The 12,196-nt window shown below is 42.4% G+C and overlaps 1 protein-coding gene across 1 annotated transcript in view; it reads right to left on the bottom strand.

Moving 5' to 3' along the window:
* brf1a (BRF1 general transcription factor IIIB subunit a) overlaps nt 1-12,196 on the bottom strand; it is a 129,280-nt gene that overhangs the window by 45,073 nt on the left and 72,011 nt on the right. Inside the window, exons 13-16 of the mRNA XM_085768589.1 lie at nt 4,776-4,837; nt 3,592-3,673; nt 3,215-3,270; nt 8-273 (exon numbers count right to left, since the gene is read on the bottom strand). Coding sequence (XP_085624715.1) covers nt 8-273; nt 3,215-3,270; nt 3,592-3,673; nt 4,776-4,837 — 466 coding nt within the window. The remainder of the gene's footprint in view (nt 1-7; nt 274-3,214; nt 3,271-3,591; nt 3,674-4,775; nt 4,838-12,196) is intronic.

A 12,196-nucleotide genomic window follows, 5' to 3' on the forward strand; every position in this document is an offset into this window, starting at 1 on the left:
CACTGACCTTTTTCCCAGGGTGCTTAGCGGCGTGCTGAGGCTCAGACAGGCTCGTGTAGGTTTAGGGGTGCGTCCGGTCAGCTTGGCGGCCGTCGGCTCCTTCTTCACGACCTCGGGCTTGCGGGCCGGGCTGGCGCCAGGCTTGATGTTGAGGTCCTTCAGGACGTCGTAGTTGATCTTGGAGGAGATCCTCTTCTGCTCCAGCATCTTCTCGATGGCCTCGTCGGCCGTGCTGGCTCGGATCGGGGGACGCTTCTTCGAGGGGCCTCTTGGCTGGAGCGGATATTAGAATAATAAAAAACTTAAAGGGATAGTTCAACATTTTGGGAAATTGTATATACATAGTCTATATATAGTCATAGGAGTAGGTTTGTTACCTTTAATTGTAAAAACGGCGGAGCAGAGGGATTTCTTGGTTTCCTTCATCAAACTCATCAAATACACAATCCAACAACTCCAAAACGCTCTGGTGGACAAGTTGTGACCTGCACATTCACCACGCTATGAGATAATAATGTAATGTTACAAGACAGAGCAAGCAGTCTCTGCATTTACCCCTAAAACAACTCTGTCTGGTAACGTTCCGTTATTATCTCATAGCGTGGTGAATGTGCAGGTCACAACTTGTCCACCAGAGCGTTTTGGAGTTGTTGGATTGTGTATTTGATGAGTTTGTTGAGGGAAACCAAGAAATCCCATGAGCCTCCGTAGCGTAGCTTTGAGCAGCTCACGGCTCTGCTCCGCCGTTCTAAAAACAGCTTGCTCCGACAATTAAAGGTAACGAACCTACTGCTATGACTATAGGGATTATGGCAATGGGCCAATTTGCCAAAATGTTTAACTATCCCTTTAATCAGATGCTGGAAACGCTGGAGACAGGTCATAATGGTCAAATGTTATCTGGGAATAATTTTCATCTTCCTATTCAGCTGCATCGGTCCCAGAGCGCAGGGGATTTACCCTCTACACTGGGCAATTTCAGACCAATAAAGGATCATTTACAGCCGAACACATTTCTGTAATCAACAATTTATCTCAATTAAGACTCCAGATTGAGGTCATCACCCAGCCTCAGTTATTCCACTGTCACCTTGACCTCAACTCCGATCTCTGGCCACAGATCATCAGAGTTTCCCTTCACACTGAAAATGCAAAAACTTTAAACCCTCAACGATTTCACACGTCTTCAATTCTCGCCAGTTTCCTCACAGATCTGATTTATAAACCACAAATGGATGCCGACGTTATCATGCATAAAACACGAGGAGGAGTAGAAGGAGGAGGAGGAGGAGGATGCCCTTCCTGTTATTTATTTATTCAGTCATTTGTCAGCGCTGTGACAGGCTGCTGCTGCTGGATCAGTGCTGTCAGGAGGCTCCGTGTCTCATTAGGTCTCTGTTCCACTGCCGTTAATCCAGCTAGTTAAAACCAGCGAGCAGATGTTGGGGCTAACAAAGAGTCCGCGCTGAGCCAAAAACCAGTAATGGGAAATGAGAGGAGACCAGTTTCACAGAGATCTGATTTAACTGGAGCTTCACACGGTCTGTGTGTCGTCTACCTGGCTGTCAGCCTCCAGCTGTTTCCATCTCTCTGTCCGTCCTGTGTCAACATCTGTCTGAGCGTTGACAGACTTCCCAATATCTATTTCTCATAACAAGATAATTAGCCAATTATTTAGTTAAAGGGATAGTTCAACATTTTGGCAAATTGGCCCATTGCCATAATCGCTATAGCCATAGCAGTAGGTTCGTTACCTTTAATTGTCGGTGCAAGATATTTTTAGAACGGCGGAGCAGAGCCATGAGCTGCTCAGAGCTACGCTACAGAGTCTAATGGGATTTCTTGGTTTCCCTCATCAAACTCATCAAATACACAATCCAACAACTCCAAAACGCTCTGGTGGACAAGTTGTGACCTGCACATTCACCACGCTATGAGATAATAACTGGACGTTACCAGACAGAGTTGTTTTCGAGGTAAATTCATGCAAAACCGCTGATGCGCGTTCCTGTCTGGGGTAGTTTTCCGGCAAGCAGTCTCTGAATTTACCTCGAAACAACTCTGCAGCTCTGGTCCGCCATTCTAAAAATAGCTCGCACCGATAATTAAAGGTAACGAACCTACTGCTATGACTATAAGGATTATGGCAATGGGCCAATTTGCCAAAATGTTGAACTATCCCTTTAATTCATTAAGGGTTTTTATCTGATCTGTCTATCAAACAAAAACACAGTTCCTGAACACAGCTCCTAAAACGTTTTATTTTTATTAGTTTATTTTTCATTTTATATCAATGTGAATTCAATAAGTTTGGGTTTTGGTCTTACTGTATTATTAGGAAAAGTGAGAAGGAAACGTGTCATAATTTTCTATCATTTGAAGCACTGTCCAGTTTTTCTGACATGTAGAGTAAAAGAAAATATAAAGACAAATCAATACTGAGAATACTCATCAGTTGCAGCTGTAATACGTTCATGTTTACATGAACTGCAGCCTGAATAAGTGACTGTGATGAGTCATTGCATTTGGTTTTAACTCATTGTTATAACTTTATGTGACCAGGTGTTGACAGGTCAGTCAGGCTGTAACTCAATATAACACAGTTACAAGAGCTTAAACTAATGATTATTGATTTGTAGGATATTTGTTCTTTTTATATGACAGAAAAACTTTTAAAAAGTGCACACACAGGTCACTAAACGCGACTTAAAGAGCTCTAGAGATCAGTGTGTTTGACTGAAATGTATTTAGGAAAGGACTGGAGACTGAAGCTAGTTTTTATTTTTCTGCTGAACAAACACGTTGTATTTTTACCTAAATCTGTCTCTTTTTTCTTTCTTTTTTTCCCCCCTCTGAGACGTTGAACAGTTTTGACTCTTTGGCCTCTGTAAAAGCTGCTGAAACAAAACAAATCTGAGCTGAGAGAAGTTTTATCTACGAGAGAAATTATTTTTGCTGAGTCGAGCTACACGAGGAGAAAAGGTCACAGGTCTCAATCTAAAGATCATAACTCTGGTTTAAATGAAGGAAAACTATGAATAATATCAGAGTGAGAATATTTACGCTGTGGTTTTTGAATAAATAACAAAGTATTGTCACTTTGAATCCTCAGGTTATGACCAGATTCGTGTGAAACCAAATCTTATTGGTGCTTCTCTACTTCCTGTTTCCTCCTCCTCCTTATCTCATTGCTCGTCAGGCCTCCTGCTGTTACCTTCTTCTCTTTGTAGATGCCGAGCGCCTTCTCCTTTGCTATCTTCGCCTCCTTTTCTGGAAAAAAAAAAACAAGCAGGGAAGAGTCTGAACATACAAACTGTGAGATAACGCCGGTATCAATACGACACAGAGGGAAGTCACAACAGGCCACAGGCTGAAAACACAGTGGCGGGTTCAGGTGGAGGTTTATCTGATAATAAAAAATAAAAAAATAAAAACACTGAGGAGGAGGAGGAGGAGGAGGAGGAGTAGGAGGTGGGGAGGTGCATTGTGGGACAAACCACCAAGCCTCTGCATTGCAAAAAACAAAACAAATAAAAAACAGAAAGTTGGATTGTGCTTTGAAACAGAAATCGTGTTGCATCCTGACAGTACCTTTCTGCTCTTTGAGGTAGTCGGAGTTTTCCGCCATCCATAGCGCCGTCTTGATTTTAACTTCCTTGTCATCGAGCAGATACTGCAGAGACGAAGAGAAGAGCAGAGCAGAACGACCGTCAGAGGAGTTCAGGGAAAAGTTATCGCACCGAAACTAAAAGTGGTTTCACATTGGGAGAAGAATTATCTCCTTCCTTAAATTCATGAACACTTGTAACAAATATTAACACAGCCAGACTCAGAGCTCGAAATGTGAACTCAGTGCTGTTGATGGTTAAAATGAGTCAGCTCCTCATTAAGAATTTATATCATTTATATTGTGTGTATATTTTTTACACATTAAATCCAGAGACTAAACACAAATAAACACAGTTACAACATTCAGGTCTCGTTTTCTGAAACTTAAAACATTCATTTTTACTTTGTAGATGACAACCTGTTGTTTCTATTGTTGCTCAACTTGTAAAAACCTGTTACAGGTATTGATATCAGCATTAATATTAATACCTTGACTTTGATATGGATTCTTAACAAGACTTTTTTTGAAATTTGGCTTCAAATGTGCGTGTGTAGATCAACAGCCAAACACAAATCTCATTAGATCTCAAGTCCCAGCATGCTGCGTGCTGATTGGCTCGCTGACACTGACACTCATTTACTCCTTTGGTATATAAATTTGATATCCAATGACAAGCAGCACATGATATATTGAGCATTAAAGAAAAGTCAAAACAGAGAAGACAGTAAAATCTTGTAAATTTGTTAATTTTCTAATAGAAAATGTCGACATTTCTTCTTTCTTTCTATACAAGTGTAACTCACGACTCCTCTGCATTTTACAGGCTGAATGTTTGCGTGAGTCATTTTATGTCCTCGTCTTTGAGACAGTCTCAGGTGCTGCATCACTTTTTCTTTCAATAAAAAGCAGCAGTTGAAGAGAAAAAAGTGCACAAATGTTGAAACATTCAACTCTCACGACATTGATCATCGTTCATTTGAAGAAATCTTTATTGAAAGGTCACAGAGACTCACTAGAAACTCATGAGCAACACTGTTGGATGTTTTGATGTGAAAGTGGAGGCAGATGTTTAAGATGCAGCTGCAGTGGTGGTGAGACGATCTGCTTCTCTGATGAGCCTCCAGTGTGTGTATATGTGTGTGTATGTGTGTGTATGTATACGTACCAGCTCTATCTCACTGTCATCGATCCCACTCAGGTCCAGCTCCCCAGTGTCAGCAGCTCTGTCTGTCACAAACACACAGACACACACAAATAAATCAAGATGGACACACACACACACACTCAGGGAAATCTGCTGTGGTGAACATTTTTCCACGGTAGCGACGTCTCAGAGGCTGAAACAGGAAACAGTAGCTGGTCAAAAAAAAAAAAAAAAAAACATGCCGCTGCATCTCCTCCTCCTCCTCCTTCATCCTCCATCAGGGTTAATCAGCAAATAAACTGCACTGTGACTCCTGATAAAAACCTTAATAGGCTTAACTGGCGTCTAAGCGGATCTACCTTAACACACTTTCTTTTCAATTACGATATGCTTTCTAGATGTGCAGCCCCGCTTTATTATTTTGAAACTGCAAAGATGCTGAAACGGCAATTTGCATTTTTTTAACGCTGCAACGCTCGTGAGGCCTCGAGACGACGGTGGCGACGGCGACGACGATGGAGCTGATTGCGAGAGCACGAAACAAGAGACGTTTTAATTGTGTTGACAAAGAAAAAGAAAAAGAAAAAAAAAGCGGCATTTTGAAATCCTCAGGTGTGCAACACGCTTCAAAGAGGAAAAATCTAACCGACTTTGATAAAAAAAAAAGATATTTTCATGTCTTTGACAGTGGAAGAAAAGCCATCACTGGGAGATTCAGCAGCTTTCACTCCAAAAAGATCCTCCACCTTGATTAGCTGTTTGGGAACAAAGTGCGACTCCGGCGGCTCCGACGCCACATCACACAGTCAATCAAAGCAAAGCAGCAGCAGAGAGACGAAAAGAAAGAAAAACGGTTTTTAAAAAGGAGGCGGCGGCAAAGCTGCAGATTTATGAGAGTCGTTTAACTTCTGTCAGATTTCTGCCTTTGACACGTGCACAAACCCCCCCACCGCCGCCTCCTCGAGCGTCGAGTTCAAACTCCCAACAGGGCGGCAGCTTCAAAGAAGTGCCACCTGAGTCCACAGGCAGCTTTCCTGCTTCATTAAGGAGAGACAGGTGCACAGAGGAGGAGGAGACAGACGAATACACCCGTCCTCAGACAGCGAAGGGTGTGGAGGAGCCGGTGGAGGAGGTGGAGGAGGAGAGGGGGGCATAATCTAGTCAGCCATTTGAGTTCAGTTCACAGATTGCAGCTTCCCTTAAAAAAGAAACCGCTCCAGAGGGAAGAGACAGGTCAGTCGCTATCTGGCGGGCCCAGCCCTCTAAGAACTTCCTCTCCGTGAAGTGTGAGGGCGAGATAAGACGGAGACAAGCCCTGGGAGAGATCAGCCGCTCCGGGAGGCAGAGAGGCAGCGAGACTAAGAGCTGATAAGACCGGTCCAACCCCGGAGAGAGGAGAGGGAGGAGGAGGGAGGAAGGGAGGAAGTGGGGAGGCGGTAATTACCGAGTTATTATTCAGCCGCGGCTTTGATATATCTACACTCGCTAATTTGATCAAGCCCGTAAAATTGTTCTTGGTAAAACGTGTGGAAGAATCTGCAGGAGAAGAAGAAGAAGTTCAGGTTCAGAGTTTCACAGCGACTGAAGGAAGGTGAGGTGGTTTTATTTTACTGATCGGCAGCGTCAGACTAAAGGAGGTGGTGAGTTCAGGGTAACGGGCCGGATGAGGCTACAAAACGATACCTGAGTCTCAGCACTGATATCACGTGTTAGTGTTTCCAGTTCCTTTGTTTTGTGAAACCTAAACTTTCCCCAAAAAACATAAAACACAAACTCAGCACAGAGCTCAAGTTTCTGCTCCATGAGTCTGGTTTCAAACAGTAAGCTAATAAGTTCATGGTCATGTCACTGAACTGTTTGATCTCCATTAGCATCACAGTGACATGACGACACTTGAGTGAGAATGAATATACCCTAAATAGTGGATTCAGGTAACACTTTATAATAAGTACACATTATTAAGCATTAAATACTGAATTTGTCATTTATAACACATGAATACTCATTAGTATATAGTTTATAAACAGTTAAAAATGTTTTACTCATCATTGATAAGCACTAACTGTAATTATAAACCACATGCCACTGAATATTCATGCGTTATAAATGAAGAATTCAGCTTAACTAATGCTTAATATTGTAGGTGTGTACTTATTATAAAGTGTTACCGTGGATTCGTAGTATCCCACAATGCAGCGTGAACAGTAGTGTAGCTACAGCCAATGGTCACGCATCGCTGTTGGCATTGATGTGCAATGTTTTGATTATGCAACAGTAAAAACGTAATTAAATGTGCGGCAGGGTTTTTCATTTTACCAGTGCATTCCCTATATATTGAGTAGGGAACGATGAATGGGTGAGTGATTTCAGACACAGCCACTGCACATGCAGCCGCTTTCTTTCCCATGATGCATTGTGCTGACCAGAAAAACAAACAAAGAAAAAATTACACTGAAAGATATTTTAAAAATCAAGTTGATGCGTTTCAGCTCAGATCCACAATAAATGGTCCGACTGTTAAAACCAAACCTCAAGTATCTGTGAAAAAAAAAGAAGATAGGTGTCATCAAGGTTGCTAGGCGACAGCAGCCAGGCTTTATAATCAGGAAGTGGGACCAGCCACAATACGATATTACCACGACACAATATTATTATTGCGATATCCTACACAGTACTGCAATAACCGCAGTTCTTTGCTACTGCCAGTTCTGTCCTGAAGGTAAAACTTAAAGTCAACATCTGTTTTATCTAATAGAAGATAAAGAAATACTAAAAAACTTCCATTTGTATTTGAAATTTATGTCAAAAAGATTGATACTTCGCGACTGAGTATCAATACAAAACAACCGCTGCATAAAATATCCGAACTATGATGGACTGACTGTTTCCCCAACACCAGCTGGTCATACAAAAGTACAAAGGCCATAGTGTCGTCCACAGGATCGAACCCCTGATCTTTGCATCAAAAAGACGACTCTGGACCGATTGTCCTCCAGAAGAAGAAAACCACCTCCATCTTTTCCCATCCCAGCTCCACCACAACAAACATCCAGTGTTGAGTTTCACACCCGGTTCGACCTCCTGACCTCTGATTCACCTCAATTCAGCTTTTTTTTCTCCCCTCATTTCCATTTGTCTGTTTCTGTTTATCCAGGTTAAAGACAAACAGCTGCACGCCGACATTTACAACATGTTAAATGCAACAGAAATTTATCTCCACACGGCCGACGACCGGAGGACCGGGCAGCCTTCGTCGTCCTCGCTGCTGCTGCTGCCAAATCTGAGCTCAGTTTCCTGTGAAGTGAAACAGCAGCGTTCAGGGATTCACACTCTGGAGAGCAGTTTGGAGAAGCTCTGTCTCCTGGCGAGGAAAAAAAAGGCAGCTCAGTGAAAACAGAGCGCCAAGACAAACACAGGAATATGCAACAAAGAGTTTGAAACAGTTTGACCTGCTCTTAAGAGGCATTTAAGGATGATTTCATTCATCCTCTGCTGATTTCTGGGGTTTAAAGAATAAAGAATGAACAGGACGAGCTTTTAAAACGAGTCTGTGACGTTTCATTTGCTCCGAAATTCCTCAAAGATTTCATCAGCACAGTTTTGATTGAACATCTAAACAAGTCCTTCTCTTTTTATTCTCCATTTGTTTGTTCTGCCTGATGAACAAATTCCTCTCAACACAACAGAGGAAGATTTTTTCGATAAAAGTCCAATGACAAATGTTTTTTTGTTGTTGTGAACCTATGGCAGGTGAAGGCTGAACTAAATGAGACGTCTCCTCATTAACAGGAACCGCCTGGAAACTGTCCAAAGGCCAAAGTCGTTCTTTGGCGTCTCAATAGAAGAGAAGAAATAAAACAAAACTAAGATCTGCAGCAAAAAAAAAAAAAAAAACTTCCAAATCCTGGAGGGAAACTAAAAAAAAAACCCTTGATGACCTCGTCCTCTTCTTGTCCTCGCTGACAGCAGCCTCAGGTCTTCTGGCAGCAGCTCAGTAACTCACAGATTCAGCTCTGCCTTCGTATCAATACAGAGGAAAAAAAACAAAAACAAAAAAACACAGGATTTCCCAACAAGCTGCTGATTTTTCCTCCAGTGGAACGAACCAGTGACCTCAGACTGAGACGACGGTGGAGACGACTGAGATCTGGACCAAAAATTTCACAATATTCAAATGTCTTGGCTACTTTTTCTGAACTTTTCAAATTAAAGAGTAACTATGCACAATTTTTTACCTTGATTAAACAGCTTGGAGGAGGAGGGGGGTAGCTGTGAGTATTTACAACACTGAAAATATGTAAACTGAGGGAAAAAAGCGACCAAAACAGCAAAAAAAAAAAAGCAACCGGACCTGAATAGTTCCCACTTAAAAGACTTGCTATTAAAATAGAATAGAAAACCTTTATTGTCATTCTATTACAAAATACAACCGTATTAAGAGTGCAGCTTCAAATGATGTTCATTTTGTGATTTGTGTGTGTTTAAAGTGCTGATTAGTTATTCTTGAGTCTATTGGTGCAGGTTTTGAGCGACCTGAAGTACCGGCCAGGTCAAACGGTTCGATGTGGATGTGGATGTGAATCGTCTTTGATGATATTGATGGCTGCTTGTAATGTCGTCCAAGTAGTTAAGTAAGTAATTAAGAAGTGCATTAAAGTTTAAACAGCATTTAAAGGGTCAGTTCATCCAAATTTCTCTCTAACTTTCAGCTGTTGATCCAGATAAAACGCTGGATTTCTGTTTCTGGTTCAAAGTGACTTGTAGAGATCGAATCCTTAGAGAAACAGCAGCTTCAGTTCGACCAAAGGAAGTTTCCTCAGGGACCATTTGAGAAACTACTGTATGTGCATTTTAAACCTCAGGAAACGACATTTAGCTCTCGAGCAATTCAGGTGAATGATTCATCTCCTGTGACGTGAGTCTTGTCATGTGGAGCCACAATGAGAGAAAACCAATCAATTCATCATTTTTAATCTTTTAAAATTCGCTTCTTCCTTTGAGTAGTTTGTCCACAAATTGAAAGGTTGGTGGTTTGATTCCCAGCAGCCGCTCCAGGCTGCACCGTGACACAAGGAAACAAGGAATCTGTAATCCTGTTCCACCATGAATCGATTAAATCACATTAACTGATCATGAAACTGATCATGCCTCAGTCCATTAAGCTCCTAGTCTGGCCTGACGGAAGTGCGTTGCTGCGATTAGCCTCTGATTGGTCGGAACGAGCCACCCGGCGGAAGTCCCGCCTCCGTGCTGCAGCTTTCACAGTCCGCCCGGTAAAGGGAAACATCAACATACAACAACAGGAACCGAACCATGGATCTATTATACATCCGTGTCTTGAACTGAACAGAGGAAGAAATATCCGTCAGCGGTTGCCAACCGCCGTTTAACCAAACAAAAGGATAAATATCCGTCAACGGTTGCCGACCGTCGTTACACCGCGGACCGAAATCCAGTTTCCAACCGGCAATATTTTGCAAGCGCACCGTTGCTACGGCGTTGCTACGGCGTTGCTACGGCGCCGATCACAACGATTGTGACTGGTTGAAAGAATTCCAAACGGCCGGAGTGTTTTTTTCTCTGATCGCAGAATCATAGGCGGAGCAGCCAGACTCTCCTTCTTTTCTGGAGGAGGGTCTGGCGAGCGAGACTATTAAGCTCCTAACTGACATGTAACCGTGACGATGGCATCAACGACCTTCCAAACATGGCAAAAAAAAAACAAAAAACGGAGAGACAAACTTATAGCTCAGCTTGCGGAAGAGTCCTGCTTTTTCATCGTTTTCCCCGACGGCGATGCGTTCGAGTGACGTCTGGAGATGCCAAATTCAATTTCTTTTAGCCGACAGACGTGTGTAGGAATCAGACAGGCGATCTGACGTACCGGTGGTCTGATGCCCGCCGGCTGTAAACTCAATCCCCCCGTTGTCTCCTGGTCTACACACACACACACACACATACAGACACATACAAGTAACATGACTCCAGATTTACCCCTCTATCCCACAAAAAAAAAAAACCCTCCCCCATCTCGCCACACATCTCCGTGTCCCCGGGTGGCGGCGAGTCTCCGTCTGATGTGGTCAGGAGGAGAATAAGACGCTTCACTACAGAGGCTCTTTAATACCACAGAAAAAGAAGAAGAAAAAGAAAAAGAAAAAAGCGAGAGAAGACAAAGAATCTGAAAGAAAAAACCTGCCATGCCCTGGAGGAACAAACGCCACCAGGTGAAGGAGAGAAGGAGACGGCCTTTTGAAGCCGGCGAAGGTGAGAGAGGGGAGGGGGGAGTAGGGGGGAGGGTGGGGGAAAAGGGGGGGATTGAACAGGATTGAGCCGGAGTTGTTCTGCGTTTCATTTTGTGTCCTAAAAATCTCAGGAAAAGACCAAAACCAGCGATTTTGTTAGCGACTCCAAACACGTCTCAACTTCCTGTCTGAGCCCTGAAGATGGAAATGTTAAAAAAAGTCTCTGAAATGAACCATTTTTTCTTCTTTCTTTTTTTTTTAAAGCTCAGTAACTTCCTCAAACAGCTGATCACTGTGGTTTTTCCTCAGACAGGAGGAAACAGAGCGTGTGTTAGGGGGATTATTTTCTGCGGCGGATTAATCCACATTTGGTTCTTCTTGATGATTATTCATGATGTGACTGACTCGATATCTGTCCATTGTAGCGAGGGAACAGAGCAGATTTAGGTTTTTAAAAAGACTTTGCCAACTTTTTCTAATCCCGTATTGAATCTGATCAGGTTTCAGATTTACTTTTTTAAACAAGGATCCAAATTGGAGGTTTGAAATTAGACGTTTATTTGCCTTTTCTTATGTAGTATATATCTTGTGTGTGGAGCTATGGTGCAACTTTTCATCTTTATTCCTATGTTAAGTTGAGGGTCATCTCTTAATTATCCCAAACAGATTTTAATAAAAGCTCCTATGATCTATAATATTATCTTAGTTTTAGCCACATATTGATGATATGTGATACCTGGACTCGAAGGTTCAGTCACATTTTAGCTTTTAAGAGGTTTTAAACACATCACATGGTCTTCTTCTGCAAGGAAGACATTAAGTGGACCTTTGAGCTTTGACTATTTTGTACCGTTTCCAACGGTTTTGATTGAACTCCCAGGTTCAAATTGACTATTATGTTTCTGACAAATACCTGAAGGTCTTATTGCGTCGATCAGATGAAACCAGATACATAGTATTTCTCTATGGACTGTCACAGTTGTGCAGGAAGCCATGATGGCGTCGTCTTCAATGCAACAGGACAAACAGAGGATATCGATGGGAAACAAAACCAAGAAACATCTGCACTGCACCTTCTTCAGACGTGAGCTGAGGTGATATTTCAGATGGTACCCACCGTCCACGACTTCTGCCCGATGAAAAAAAAAATGTTGGTACCAGGCAGTGGAGATGGGATAACATTGAAATACATGGAAG

The sequence above is a fragment of the Trachurus japonicus genome, chromosome 22, assembly GCF_045865225.1.
Source record: "Trachurus japonicus isolate A0001 chromosome 22, Traja_1.0".
Taxonomy (NCBI): domain Eukaryota; kingdom Metazoa; phylum Chordata; class Actinopteri; order Carangiformes; family Carangidae; genus Trachurus; species Trachurus japonicus.